Source organism: Echiichthys vipera (genome assembly GCF_963691815.1).
Source record: "Echiichthys vipera genome assembly, chromosome: 6".
NCBI classification, from domain to species: domain Eukaryota; kingdom Metazoa; phylum Chordata; class Actinopteri; order Perciformes; family Trachinidae; genus Echiichthys; species Echiichthys vipera.
Genome location: NC_139831.1, coordinates 14,759,781 through 14,775,197, shown reverse-complemented (window position 1 = coordinate 14,775,197; position 15,417 = coordinate 14,759,781). Strand labels below are relative to the sequence as shown.

The 15,417-nt window shown below is 38.7% G+C and overlaps 1 protein-coding gene across 1 annotated transcript in view; it reads right to left on the bottom strand.

The window, feature by feature from the left end:
- Window positions 1–15,417, bottom strand: part of pcdh11 (protocadherin 11) — a gene marked incomplete at both ends in the record, with an annotated part of 126,960 nt that overhangs the window by 64,195 nt on the left and 47,348 nt on the right. The window contains one exon of the mRNA XM_083915831.1: window positions 12,674–12,733. Within this exon, the coding sequence (XP_083771957.1) occupies window positions 12,674–12,733 (60 nt within the window). The remainder of the gene's footprint in view (window positions 1–12,673; window positions 12,734–15,417) is intronic.

Below are 15,417 nucleotides of genomic sequence, written 5' to 3'. Positions count from 1 at the left end.
AGACACAGTGATGATACTGGGAGTTGCTTCTGACTTTAATTTAAAAGCACAATTGAGAGCCAAATGGTAAAGCCTGTTCTGATTGACTGTTCGTACATATACCAAAAGTCATGCACTGTAATTTGTATTTAATCCACATTGCATTACTGTAGAATTTACGTCCAGAGCATAGAAGGAAATCAGGTGACATATTATAACAATGCCAAAACCCTCGTGGCAAGGACTGTTTGGGTGGTTGATGGGTCCTTAAACGTAGGACACCTGGAGGATTGGTGTTCATGTCCCCAGTACTAAGAACTAAGTACTAAGCCAAATATGTTTTAATAATCTTTACAATGTCATTTTGTTGCCTGAACTCCACTGTCACATAACTTACTATTCACCGTTTTTACAGCATTAAATAAAATGTCTTATTTTGTAAGATATCATACAAATTGTTGTGCTTAAACTTTTGTAATACATCATATCAACCCGTAGATGAGAATGTGTTGACTGGTTAACTGTAATGGCATTCAGATAAATGTATGGGTTTCAAATCCTCACATATCACCACAAGCAAGAGGATCTCACAAAGAAGCTTGTTAAATATTAACAATTTAAACAACTGTGAACCAGCAGTGATAATACTTTATTAATGCCTCTAAGAATAATAGCCTTTGCTCTGCTTAAGTGTTGACTGGTCTCACTTCAAAAAGACTGCGTTTGTTGCTATTTCCAGTAGTGTGATCACACACACACACATCATTTTTTATCATAAGATATCAAATCTGGATTATATGCATCTGGACTATATGTACAACCATTTGCTGTGGGTTGCAAGTGAAAAAAATATCTCTGTTATCTGTCTATGTCAGAATAAAGAAATCCATATTTGAAATGCCCAAGTAGATGAATAAATAATCATATAGCCTTTATTATGTTATTCCACTTCACAAGCAGCAATCACAATAGCCATGACTAAATGTAGAGAATGTTTCTCATAGCACATAACTTCCTAGATAAGTTAAATATAGCTTAAATACCACAGAACGACGGTAAAGCAGGCAAAAGACATGACTGTTTAAAGAAGACGACTGCATACACAGGAAAAACACACAATGCTGCTGAAGTTTCTGTAACATTCAATGCACTAGCCTACTTTGACTTTTCTGCTACTGATAAAATATTTACGGACAACATACTCAATATTTAGGAAAATGCACTCTCTCTTCTCGGTCTCACTGTCTCGGGTGAGACATGCCAAGTTCATGAATATTTTCTCAGGTAATCCATATGAATATGAAAGCCAAGCTAAGCCAAGCTCTACACATCTTCATATCGTTAGAAGTTGTTGGAAGTTACGCATTTTAATTTACAAACTAAAAAGGCAGTAAATTGAATTCTGGGGCAAGGCATTGTTTTCCATTCCATGTTCCCTAATGGTGACTTCTATGAGGAGCATACATTTTATTGAACTTCTTTCCAATATGTACTGTAACTGTCATCTCTTGAGAGGGAACACAGACAACCCTTCATGCCAAGCCAGTGGCAAAGACTTGGTAAAACATTAATAAAGCACAGACAAGGCTCACAGTCATATCCCCATTTGCTCCATGCATATCTTCCTCAAATATGTTGATGTCAGTTTTTCTGGCAGTGCAGTCAGTTAAAAATGCACCATTGATGTAATTCAAAAGCCTCTGAGTACAGAGCTCTTTCTCACTTCCCAGCCTGCCTTACCCAATTGGGGTCCATCACCATCACCAAAACAAACTTCTCTTCACTGCCAGGGTAATTTCTCCTCATCTCCCACCACTGAGCACCAGTCATAATAATATCTTAGTAAAAGGGAAATGTGTGCTCCAGGAGGCCAGTCCCATGTGCTTTATTTCCCTAAACCTCTTGCTGTTTCTCTGGCCACAGCCAAGTTCATTAACATATGTTCTCACAGTGCACAGTGCTACTCTGCATTGGTAAATGCCTTATTACAGCAAGACCCGCTCAGTACTCTTCCACTGAATATCCATAAGTAGTAAAACACAACCATATCTGCCCACTCAGAACAGTGGGGATGTGTCTCACATGACAGGGGGGCTCCTTAACATTTAGTCAGAAGCCTTCTTTGAACAATTGATATTCCTCCCACTCACAGTAATAGCGGGTGGTAATAATGACAAATAAAGGCAATATTGCTAGTGCATGGTACACACTGAGCGTAATAAGGTCATCTGCTGGTTATGTTTTTTTTTTTCCTCTCCCATATATGCTTTTTATCATGCAGAGTCAAATTCTCTCAGTATGAGTTACATCTCCAAAGACTACGCCAGTGTGAAATATGCAAAGACAGAGGGTGAGAAAAATATCCTGAGCAATGCAGCACATTTTTGCCTAGAGAGCTCGCACGCTTGCAATAATTTACAAACTGAAATTTCCCCTTATAATTCCATATGTTTTTTGATTTACCTTTCTGTCTGAACTTATATAAGGCATTTCAGAGATTATTTACGGTTGGTGCACAATTGGGATGCGACAGTCACTATTGTAGTTTTTTGGCAAAGATGCACAAACTGCAGTGCACTGAATAAAGCAAACAAAAGATAATGGGGCACTGAGGCATCTCTCATGGTGTAGCTGGGTATTTTGACAAGATACCATATGTTTTAGTTCATTTAACTAAACATATTAGTATGTATTAGTTATAAATAAGACATGTCTAATCTCTTCAGTTCATAAAACATGAGTTGAGTGTATTCATGGACACATTTGACATATTAGCATGAATTAAAGATTCAGTATGATTAGCACCTACAGTGAAAGTGTTGCTTGTATGACAACTATACATTGTAAAATTGGAGAACCAACGACACAGCCAGGCTATCTGTGAATGCAGCTTGCTGATTATTATGTTGATTGCTGCTAAAAATATGGCTTTGGGTAGAATGCGTTTGCAGATATTAACCGGCCATGGAGGTCGTCTCAGTTAGTATGCTTGCGGTCATTGTCTCCTTGGGAGTTTTTTCATGATTTATTTTTCACTTCTAATTTGGACGACCTTTATTCTGTCTGCCAGAGACAGATTTGTGCTGTGTTGATCTGAAGACAGACTCTGTAGTGTTTGATACAGAAAAGAATGTGTATCAAACACTACAGAGAACTACGTCTCTTTTTGCACAAAGAACTTAGGTCCGGTATCTATGTCATCCCACAGCACTGCACTGATAAAAAAATGGCAGGAGGGAAAAATAAGAGGCCAGGATACATCACTGAAACATGAAGGTATTGAATAATACTTTGCTCATGAATAAAATCATTAAAATATGCTACTTTATAACTCAGACCAAAACTGTGATTCTTGAGTGTTTTGTGATTAATGTTTTATGTATAATTTAAGCTTCTACATTTCAAAGGTTAAAGTTATATATTTCTTCATGCTTCCTTTTTTCTTGTTTACTTTATTACCACTTTGACAGGCCAGGTCACCTGAGGACAGAAGTTTTGTTTGCTTTAACTTTTTAGATCGCTTTCTTAGACAATCTAGTTTGGGCTGCACCACTGTGCAAACTAATGAAGCCTCAAAGGCGTCATTTGAGTCATTAAACATGGAAATTTAACTATACAGTTTTCTTCTAATGACAAACAATTACATGACAACAACCTGGCCGAGAAAATCAAAGTCAGTGAAAACTAATGTAGTTGCATTCTTTAAGTTTCAGTCCGGGATGTCCTGTCTGTCTATGTATTCTGTTATGGTTGGCTGGTAACTCAAGAGCAAATATGAAAAAATAATAATAAAAAAAAAAAATATATATATATATAGAGAGAGAGAGAAAAATGTGAGAACAAATTATTAATCCTTGATTTGTTCTGAAATACTGTTTTTTTTTTTTGTTCAGAATCTGATAGAATATCAGCTGTGGCTATAGCACTGCTGTACTAGCACGTTTTTTTAAATAACCAAGGTAATTTAACAAAATCTTTTGTGAAAAAATGCAGTGAGCAAAATAAGAATAACTATCAGGAGAGAAGATTTAAACAATTTCTTCTATGTGTAGAGGCCTTTGCTTTGAATGACTTCAGCCCATCTGCTCCCACAGTACATCACTTTATCACACTGCTCTGGTTTGATATTGGTCCATTCCTCTTCCACGGTCTTAGTCATTACTTTGTTGCCAAGGATTTTCCTGAGATTGTCTATGGGGTTTAGAACTGGACTGACTTTAAGGATATATGTAGGATACAGTGGAGATCAAAATTAAAGAACAACTAATGTGTCTGTCCTTGTCCATGTCGTGAGTGAGCTCTTGAGATCAATGGCACATAGTGATTCACCCTCAACCTTCAAATCTGCTCTCAAAACATTCCTATTCACCTAGGCCTTTGGCACCGAGATGTGTTCTTTGTGTGTTTGACTGTTCCGTTGTATGTCCAATCATGTATGTAAAGTGTCATTTCGTTCATTGAAAGGTGCTGTAAAATCCAAGTTATGTACACATTTTGTTGTGTGTTGAGTGTTATTCCCTATTAACTTTTACACCGCCGAATGGCATGCTGGGTACAGCTTGCTCTCAAGAGATGTTACATTGTATCAAACATTTCTTGCATCAGCAATGTAATTTTAGAAATTAACGCTTTTGTTCCTAGAAATAACCTGGTCCCAAATAGCTAGCTGTTAGCAAATGATGTGTATATTCTAGCATTGCTAGGGGACACAACTGTGTCATGGCAGGTGGATTGCTCCGGGCCAAAGGATGGTGTGTGAGTGTGAAGTTGTTTGCTTCAGCAGTTCTCAAGAAGGAGGCAAGCTGTGCTGTAGTTTGCTGACTGTTTTTCTAGTGCACTTCAGTTTGTATGACAAGTAATCTTATTACTGTTCACAACCTGTCACTCAGATCTGCTTCTGACTGTCTTCACTTTGATCATAGGTTCAATCTGTTGGTGGTTCAAATGGTTCTGTACAGTTCACTACAAAATTTAAGCCTTCACCTTCAGCCTTCTGTTTATGAGGTAAATAGCTCAGCAGCAACCTTTCAATAAGCTTTTAACCAAGAAGTAATCATGGCTGGAGACTCAGTATAGTCAATTCCGATTGTTATTGATATATTTTGCTGACTGTGTCATGGAAAATGTGGGCATTGTGTTCGGATGAATGATGTTTGGCCTCTCTCCGTAGCATAAGTCCCTGTCGAATGGAATATCGGAGATCTGCCAAAATCCAACACAAGCATGACAGATCATATGAAATTACAAACCGTATGGTTTTTAAAAGTCGCTATAGTAAAGCAAAGCTTAACCTGGTCAAGACGAGAAGGCCATATAAATATGCAAATAGCCCAAGACACAAAAACATGCATCTGCTGAGCCAGAGCAGCAACACCAAGGCAAACAAATTTGTAGAACAGGCCCTGCCACACAAAGCTAAAAAAGCTGACTGAATGATACAATGCCTTTTTTTTCACTGAAATCTGGGTAGCTGACACATATTCAGTCCATAAGAGGAATGGGACCTGTATGTTACATGTGTCAAAAAACAAGAACCCAAATAAATTGCCTTACAGGTACAAGGACTACACTCTCTGTTTGTATTTTAACCTTTTGTGACTGCAGTCAGTGAAATGTGCACTACTGTAGTGCACACTACGTATTTCCTTCACTTAGATGAATTTGCTTTTGGATTTTATGGTAAAAACTTTAAACAAATGTACGGAGTTCCATTATCCTTCTACAATTTAAAATATTCTGACGTTTGTATATTGTTTAATATAAAAATCTGACATTGTAGCTTTATATACAGTACCAGTCAAAAATTTGGACACGCTTTCGCATTCACTTGAATGGGTAAACAAGTCCAAACTTTTGACCAGTTCTGTATATATGACAGAAAATAAGGAAAAGCATAACAGGTCTTGTTTTCTTTACTTCATTATTTCACATTAATATCATCGATACAACTTTTTTTTTTTTTTAATCTCTGCCAGGTGTAAGGGTCAAGGGGATCATGCATTCGGTCCTGTGTGTGGATGTGTTTGTGTGCCTAGCCGCAGCTAACCTTGCGTACTACTGGACTGTCAGCCTAATATTTTTTGCCCATATATGACAATTTTTAAAAAACCTTTATTGACAGCTTTGTTTAACATCATCACCTCTTAACCAGTCACAAGAGATCACTTCACTTCACTAGCGAAAGGTATTTCTTGCAATCGGCTAGGCCAGGGGTGGGCAATTCCGGTCCTGGAGAGCCACTGTCCTGCATGTTTTAGGTTTATCCCTACCCTAACACAACTGAGTCTAACAATAATCAAACTGCGACAAGCATCAGCTGCTTGATAACGAACAAATCATTAGAATCGGGTGTGTTAGAGCAGAGAGAAACCTAAAACATGCAAGACAGTGGCTCTCCAGGACCGGAATTGCCTACCCCTTGGCTAGGCTAAAAAACAAGCCTTACCAAGCCACATTTTGGCCTCTGTCGTGGCTCAAAAACTGCCATCCATAGAAATGTTTGGTCTCATTTCAAACTGGAGCATCTGCGGATTCATTCTGTACCTTATATGTTATAATCCACTAAAGTTGGCATGATACGAGATGAAAAATTCCCATCTTCTCATGGTACAGTTGATGCTATCATTTATATATTTTTAATTTATGTTACATCTGCCATCATCATTTGCATAATTTGTATTGCATTATTATATCTTTCCTTGTTCCATGGTGATTGTATCATAATGAGTGTCTATTTATTCAGGTCAGTGCAGTTGCATTTCATTGGTTATAGTTTGAATAATTTAATTCATACACATTTACTTTATAGTTTACCTCTTCCTCTGACAGCACTTACTGTCAGCTCTTGAGCTTAAGTTTCCACTATAGTTTTGTGTGCTTACATATTTATTTAATTATTTTCTTTCACTGTATCCTAACTTTATAAAATCACCCCACTGTAGTTGCATTTCGAGTTAATAATATTAATTTAACCAGCTTGTTTTCACTTCAGCATTGACGAGAAACAATTTGATAAATGTACTGAGAATTTCTATTCTAGCATTGTGCTTCACATTCACATTGACCTATGCACGCAAGGTATATTTTGTTAAAACGGGTCTAATGTCATAATGCAACACTTTAGAAATATACGTTGGTACATTTCCTCGAGCTTTTGTGCAGTCCATATGAAAACTTCAGGTAGGATCTGTAAAAATCCACATTTCGTCTACCTTAAAATTAGTCTGTATTATTATGGTACACCCTTGACCCTGATATTATCCAACAAGAGGCTAAGATGCTTATACATTTGCAATCTAGTGGAGCAGGCAGCTGGACATCAGTCCTGAAGCACACAATGGCTTCCCATTAATGGGTTGCGGAGCATCGGGAGAGCTCAACCTGAACAGAGATTTCCACGTGGATGTGGCCTATGGCACAGGGGTACCTGCCCCCAGCCATCTGCACTGATTTGACAAATTATTCTATATCAAAGGCCTCTGCACTGATTTGGGTGGTAATTGATTGGAAGTGAGGCCCTTAAATCCCTGATTGGTTTAGCTGGATGTAGGAGGGAGATATAGTGTGGCAAGCTAGAGGAAAGGATAGCCAGCAAGAGAGAGAAAGAGAGAGAGAGAGAGAGAGAAATATAGGGAGGGAAATATATAGAACTCATTTGCACTTTGAGAGAATTAAGAACGAAATTATATGCAATTTTTACACACAATATGCACCGTATATTTTGTTTCAGAACCACCCATGTCATCTCTGTGTCTCTGTTTCTTTTTCTAATGCAACTGTCAAGATATCCAATTTGTTAGTGAGTCCATGAAGATTGGATTCCACCATTCAAAAAGAGGAATTTGGTTAGAAATGGAATATTATTGATTTGTTCCACATGGAGGTGTGGTGCGTCTGATGCAGATGTATGAGCATGGCAAGCCGGCTGAGAGGGAGGATAAGATTATATATTCCTTCATGAATTTCCCCCTGAATTTTTGATTATATTAACCCTTGCTGTGGATATAGTGTGACAAGAGAGATACTATCAAACATGTAGGCTAGACATTGTTAGTGATTCCGCTGAGGATCACCTCAACCTCAGGAACCATTATAGGAAGATCATTGCCTGAGAGACAGACAATGAATGAATGATGTATTGAACATTTATTATAAAGGATATCTGCCTTATGCTAGGAAAAAGGTTTGAATATGTCATGGAAAAGAACTTTTGAAGCAGTCTCTTTAATAACATAATATAGAATGTGAGTATTTTTCTGTGAAATTAAAGCTATACATGTGAATCCAATCACATTTATTCATACAGTATTCTATGTGTGGCCATCAAAATTGTACACATATTACATTTTACAATTTCAATACAACCTCAATACAGTATGGCATGGTATATGTTCTGCAGATAAGCCAGGAGACTGAAGAGGTCTACAAATGCTTCTGTGACAGTGATGCCACGCACATATAGTAGGCCTACCTCCTTTATTACACGGCAGGCTGGCTGCACTGCATACCTTTTTGCCATTTGACACAGACATGTGGTGCTTGCTAGTGACAGATGCAGCACAGTACTGGTCCCAGAGGTCACAAATGACCTTTTCGATTGTCTTTTTTTTCAGTCACAAAGCTTTATTTGTTTGACGATGGCCACCAATGCAACCCCGGGCTCCCCGATTGAGCCGTGGGTTGTTGCTGCTTGTCTTCTGAGATCACATTTACCTAATATGAATTGTGTGGGTGTGCATGTGAGACGGGTTGAGTGAGTGAATGTGTGTCTGCCTGCTTGCATGTCCCAAGGATGTGCATGTCCAAGGACGTGCATCTGGACGTACATGCACAGGAAGATGCTTCCCTAACCCACCCATAGTCAGTGTGATGCCTTTAACTAAGCTTAATTGCTGCATGACTAGCCTCTTGTTTGGATGCCAGAGGGATTCTCTTTTATTATACAGAATGAATCATCATTAAGATGTGCTTATTCAGTGGCCTTTCCTTGGCTTAAAAATGCTGCGGCACACAGGATCTCTTAATCATTTTATCCGTAGCAGTCAGTGCATTTACATTTGCATCCTAGTCAAACCTCACAGGATAAAGTGTGTTTCAAGAAGAAGGGAGTCACCTATTTCATCACTCGAATTCAACATTGTTAGGTGACATTTCTCATTTTGTGCAAGAGTACAAACTGTGAAATGGCGTCCTGGAGTTGTGCGGCTTTAGTTTACCTTAGCAATTTCTGAGCTGGCAGGAACAGGGTACAGTGCAGGTCCCATACTGTCAGAGGTGCTTGATCCCCACCCCCATCCTTGCCCTCTCCATCTGTCACCTAACTAGAATGCACTGTTCACTTAGACACACATGCATTTATGCATGCATGCACACGCATTGTTTTGCACATACAGACACTATACACAACAACATATTGGCAAGAAAACTGTTCTCCAATATCAAAAAACTTGTAACTATATATTTCCTTTTTTAAAAAAACATTTTTGTCAAACAGAAATAACCATGAAGTGATATTTCAGAAGTCTCTGTTTTCCAATTGTGCCACAAATATGATTCTACCGTTTATGTATGGAAACATGTATACATGCATACATCCATCTACACAAGTCATTCCTATTCTGTTGTGCTATAATGAGAAACTGTTATTCATGCTGTAGATTCAGAGAAAGAGAAACTGACATAATTTTCTAGCGCCTGAATCCTAATGTCAGAAATATGATCTTACCCTCACCTCTTACCCTGACTGCCGTACTGTAATGATGCTCTGAGGTGAGCCCACTCATCAATTATTCACAGAATGCAAGATTTTTTCTCTTTATCTTCTCGCCAGCTAAAGGAGACCATAAGAAAAATAGGAGGAAATAAAGGAAAAGAGAGAATGAGAGCGAGAGAGAGAAAAGAAGGAAGCCGCTTGGTGGATGAAAAAGAGAGTTTGCGGTGGACAGACAATGCTCTCGATGTGAGTTATAATTGTAGTTTAACAATGTGCGGACCTCTGGGATTTTCCGTATGCAATATATGACCTTTAGACTAAGATCGCTATGGAAACCAAAGGCCCTGAACGACCTGCAGTTCCCACCCACTCGGACAGCCGTTAATCATCTTCGCTCAGATCCTGGCACTGCAGAATTTGGCCAATGTGTCAAGAAGCAATTATATATACTTAGTGCTTGGGCACCCGATCTCCTCCCTCCCCTGTCTTTCCTCGCTCTCACACTCTTAATATAATCACAGAGTAGTCAGTTTAAAAGCCTTCTGTTCATTTTACTATCTATCTAGGGGATGCACACAATGCAGATGAGAGAAGAGTAAAAAGACAGAAGATATTCTATTCTGAGAGCCATTATAATCAGAATATTCTTTTCATATAAATCATACCCAGCCATTTACTCGTTTTACCAGCCTCCTGAGCTGACTGACATACTAAATTAGCCCAGCTGGCCTATTGCATTCACTGCACATATTGGGTTGGTGCGGATCATGGAGACTAATGTGAGCTGACTAGAGGGAGATTATGTTCCCCTGCTAACAGCTAAAACGTGAATAACACAATCCGCAAACCCACGGTGTTCCCCCATTACATCAGCCATGATCAGCTGTGCGAAAATGTAACGAGAGGAAGTCAGAGAAAGAGAGAATGAGATGGAAATGTGGCAGCCAGAAATAAAGGGCATAGACAGATGTACTTGAGCTATAGAAAGATAGGTGTGCTTGTATTAACTTCTGCAACATCCCTATCCTGTACCAAATGTTGTCAGACTGTACTTTCTCCACCTGCTTTGGATGTTACCCCTAAATAGCTGTAATCAGTGGATCGGAATCATAGATATGGGTTAGAAGGGACCTGATACACCTACTAGAAGATTGAGAAGGCAATTATCATCTATTAACATTTTAATGGCCATCATCAAAAATAATGGAAAATATTATTAGATGATGGAAAATTCTTTCTTTCTTTTTATTTATTAAAACACTCAAAATAAAAAAATATTTTTTGGCTACTTAACTTGTTATAACAACAACGAAATGATTATGCAGCTGTTTTAAAAAATAAATGTTTGTTATTACCTGGTCAGTTCTTTGGCCAATTTAGGGTTCTTGGTGTTGTGTTGATCAGAATACTTGTAAACACCAGCGCATGTTATGGTAAAGTTAATGACTCCATTGTGAACGGACAGTTAAACAGTTAGCTTTACCTCTGACTGCTTCGTGGAACTCTGATGGTGAAAAAATTTCACTTTTCACAAAATAAACTCTCGCTTTACTTAACGTTACATCCAAGGGATAGTTATGTTATCTGTCACTAACCTGCACTTCTCCGAACTCTTTGAACAAGTATGCATGTCTGTCAGCTTGATGTTTCTCCAAGTAGGTTGTTGGTCAGACTGGCTTTGTGGTCTCTGTGGGCTTGCCCTTACTGTCGGCAACAAAAACAAAATACTTCCATATTTCGCTCAGTGCGTTTGCTTTTTTTAACAAATAGTACCGTCGGCAGGAGTACTCGAGCTACTGTCAGCCATGTCTGTCTCGCTCTGTGAGTGACATGTCACTATAAAACCACGCCTACTCTGGCTGCAGGCAGTGATGAAGCAGAGAGAAGCTGCACACACACATGCTGCCCCGCTGTCGCACAAAGTTTATAAATTACTTATACTAACAGAACGTGAAAAAGTATCGTTCTTAATGGCTGGGTACCACGGTACCTTTCTAGTATCGGTATAACGTGCAACACTGATCCAGTTTACCCTTTGAATAGATGATAAATGGCCTACTGAGTCAACTAGGAGGTATGGTAGGTCAACACCGCCTCATATGTATAGTAGTGATAAGAAACTGACAGCAACCATTCAATCGTCTGACAATGGTGAAGGACATGCTGTGTTGGTTTGCATTGACAGACTTCCGAACTAAAGTTGATTGCTTTTCCTGTGATTTACCAATGACAGACATGGGGGAGAGACGTATTATATTTTATCATTATTTACTGTCCTACCAGCATCTGCAGCTTTCAATGCCAACAAAGTCATTTTAGACAGCAAGCTGTGCATTAGCGATGTAGAGGAGTGTAAGGCTTTGAACAGTTGATGACAGGCTGTCAGACAGCCTGCCTCCATTGGCCTCCTTTTACCAAGGTCCACTCTCGCAAGAAGCCCCTCTCCACCACCATTCATCCAGAAAAGGACACAGGCATTTTTAACACATTTGGTGCTAAGTGAACTGAAATTGTGTGAATTTCACGACATAGCACATTATCACATTTGCAAGAGGAATGCACCAGGAGCAGGAACTGAAGGGGAAAGTTACTTCAGTCAATGTTTGGAGACAACTTGAGTCCATCAGAGTAAAGTGATGACTTTGGCGTTGCATGTGCACGGCTAATAAGCATTGAATAAACTGCCCTTCTCACCTCATGTCAAACAAATGTTGATTCTTAATAGAAAGTAGAGAGAGAGTCTCTTTTACTGATGAACCAATTCATTTGCATATTCTTAGCAAAGTTTTGTAAAAAGCATATGCAATATCAAATATGTAAAAACATGAGAGGGGTCTCGACATGATGTAAAGCTAATTTACAAATGTGAGACATAAATGGACACACAAACAAGACCTAATAATAAGATTAAATTCTTAAAATATCTGCAATTATTTCACATGATATCGTTTGTTCCTTGCCTAAAAGCATGCTGGATCTTACCTTATGAGGACAAATGGGGAGCGGTGGGTTAAAAGACTTCTCCGGTGTCATGCTCAGGTTCTACAAGAAAAACACATTATCGGGGAAATGTTTTTTAGAAGAGAGCATCTTCCAGCAAATCTTCAGTGACAGAAGTTGCAGCTTATTTCTCTGTCCTTTCCATTAGCATTTTTGCGGGGTTAAGCGACTCAATCAACAAGCAGGTCTTTGCCGCCCACTAATCTAAAACCACAGCTTTTGTTGACATATGTATTTTAAATCTTTATCTTGACAGTGTGAGTGGGTATAGTGATGTGTTTTGTTTTGTTTTTTCAGTTTTCCCTTCCTTCTATCCCTCCTCAAAGATTATAAATCCTTCTTTGTCAGAAGATTTCACCAAACATATGTTCAGTCTTTTGCACACACGCCTGGATGCATTTTTTGAGGTTAGATGATTATCACATTGTTAATACACCAATACATCACTCAGATACAAGAAAACACCATTAAAAAGCAGACGCAAGGTAAGTCAACAAGCCAACAACAGATGGTCCCGCTGCTTGTGATTATGCAAAGATCCAAAGTATTTGCATACTCACAATGCCATCATAAAAAAAGGAAACAAGACGCCATCTTGAGCTGACCTCAGTAAGAAAGGAAAAGAGAAATGGGTGAGGCAAACCCAGCAGGGAAGTGGATGGGCTCTGCAAACTTCTTTGGGAATCAACCAAGGGCCTGCCTCCTGGGAACACCCTGTTGATTTTCAAGCAGGTGCTTTCAGTTATGCCCTCGTATCCAATTATGTGCCTGTGGTATGTCTGATGCTCCCTGACACTATTAATGGCTGCCTTATGGTATCACCAGGACAGATGAGACACTCAACTCTCAAGACTCTTAACATCTATATTTCATAGCAACATACTGTAGAAGGAGAACACCTCATCCAGCTGAGAGAGAGAGAGAGAAAAAATCCAGGCTTTCACTGCAACATAAACACTCCATAATGAAATATAAATGACTAAATGGGCCTTGCTGGGATGATGGAATTAGTAGACAAAATTTTCCCTACAGATTGAGTAGTCTATATAACGATGATATCTTAATCGATGTGACAAATAAACACGTTATTTTCTTTGGGGATAAGGGCAAGAAATGGAATTTGGTTTTGAGTGTGTTGCATGTAGATGGTATGATTTCCAATGGGAGAAACACATGACCTTGATTTCAAGCAATGCCTCCACAAGTCTGACTTTTGCATTGCTAATTTAAATGGATACGGATGAAAATCTGAGGACAGTCTAATTAATTATGACATGGACAAGAGCTTTTACAATATGCATATTATTCTGCCATGTACCACCACTTACAGTTAATCAACGGATAATGGAACGCTTAAAAAGGGTTCATACTTTGGGCTTCTACTAGAGCTTGTTTACATGCTTTAAAATTCAAAAAACGCATTATTATTCTCATACTGTCAGTCTGAATATACCTGTATTTACCATAGACTGTATAAAAAATGGATGTAGCATACCGGTCAGTGTCTGTTCTCTCAACTTGACCCAATTGTCCTCGCCTACTGGAGTCGCCATCTTGTCAGACTTTGACTCCGCCTCATTTCCTCTTACCAAAATATATACCTCAGAGGAGAAGTGAGGGGCTGTCACTCAAGAGGCCGCTCCCCTAATTACTCATAAATTTTAACCTCCAATAAAATAAAAACTAGCCTGGTACAAGAAAATTCACCCCCTCAGGGTTGCCATGGAGATATGACCTAAACATACAGACTAGAATCTTTTTTTGCACCAGGCCTTAAATAGGTTTAATTATGCTGTGAAAATGACCTGTTTAACATGGGGGTCATTGAGAAACTGCTCTGTTGTGTAAACTACTCTTAGTAGACACTCGGAGGACTACGTCTTTTGGCACTTCCTTATTGGATCAACCAGGAAGTCGCTGTGGTGGGTACTTGGTATTTACCCTCTTTCTGAAACTCTCAGTTTTAGTGTCTCTTAAAGCTCCATGCTTGAAAAAAATCCAGTCTGTTTTGATAGGTCAGTTGTGACATCACAACAGTATTAACGTCCAGACGGCTCCACAGTTTCTGAATACAGACTGTAGCACCTCGACCTGCTTTACTTACTGTTTACATCACCATTTGACAACACCAAACATTTCCAATTAATTTTCACTCTAGAATAGTTTGATGTGGTACCAAAAAAGTAAAAGGTCAAAATATTTTATGTAATCACTGTACAAGTCAGAGCCCAAATATGCTGAATTCACTGAACAGAAACTGTAGAGATTTACTTAGTCTATTTAAAATTGCAAACAAACAACAGGGTTTCTATTCCATCCTCATAATTGAAGGCACACATGATGCAGAAGAAGCAACATTTTCACATACAAATCTAATGTGTTGCTGAAAACTGTGCTTGGATTCATTGTTTTAGTTCATATAAATAAAAGGGCCTGTTCAAGCTTGATACCAAGCATAGATAATCTAAATCCCTTTCCTTTCTTGGACACAAACACAAACACATAGCAAGATCTCCCCAGGCTATAATCACTATTGTTATATTTTGCAGTTTTTTCCCCCATTACAATCTCATTTTATTCTTTGAGCAGGGCAAAATATTGCTTTTAATTTACGCGATGTTCTTTGTCACACAGTTCCAGTTTAACGCATACATGTAAGCGGTCATTATTAATCATTAATTTTTCATCAGTGCTGAAAGCATACAGCTTTGTGGCAATAACTCATA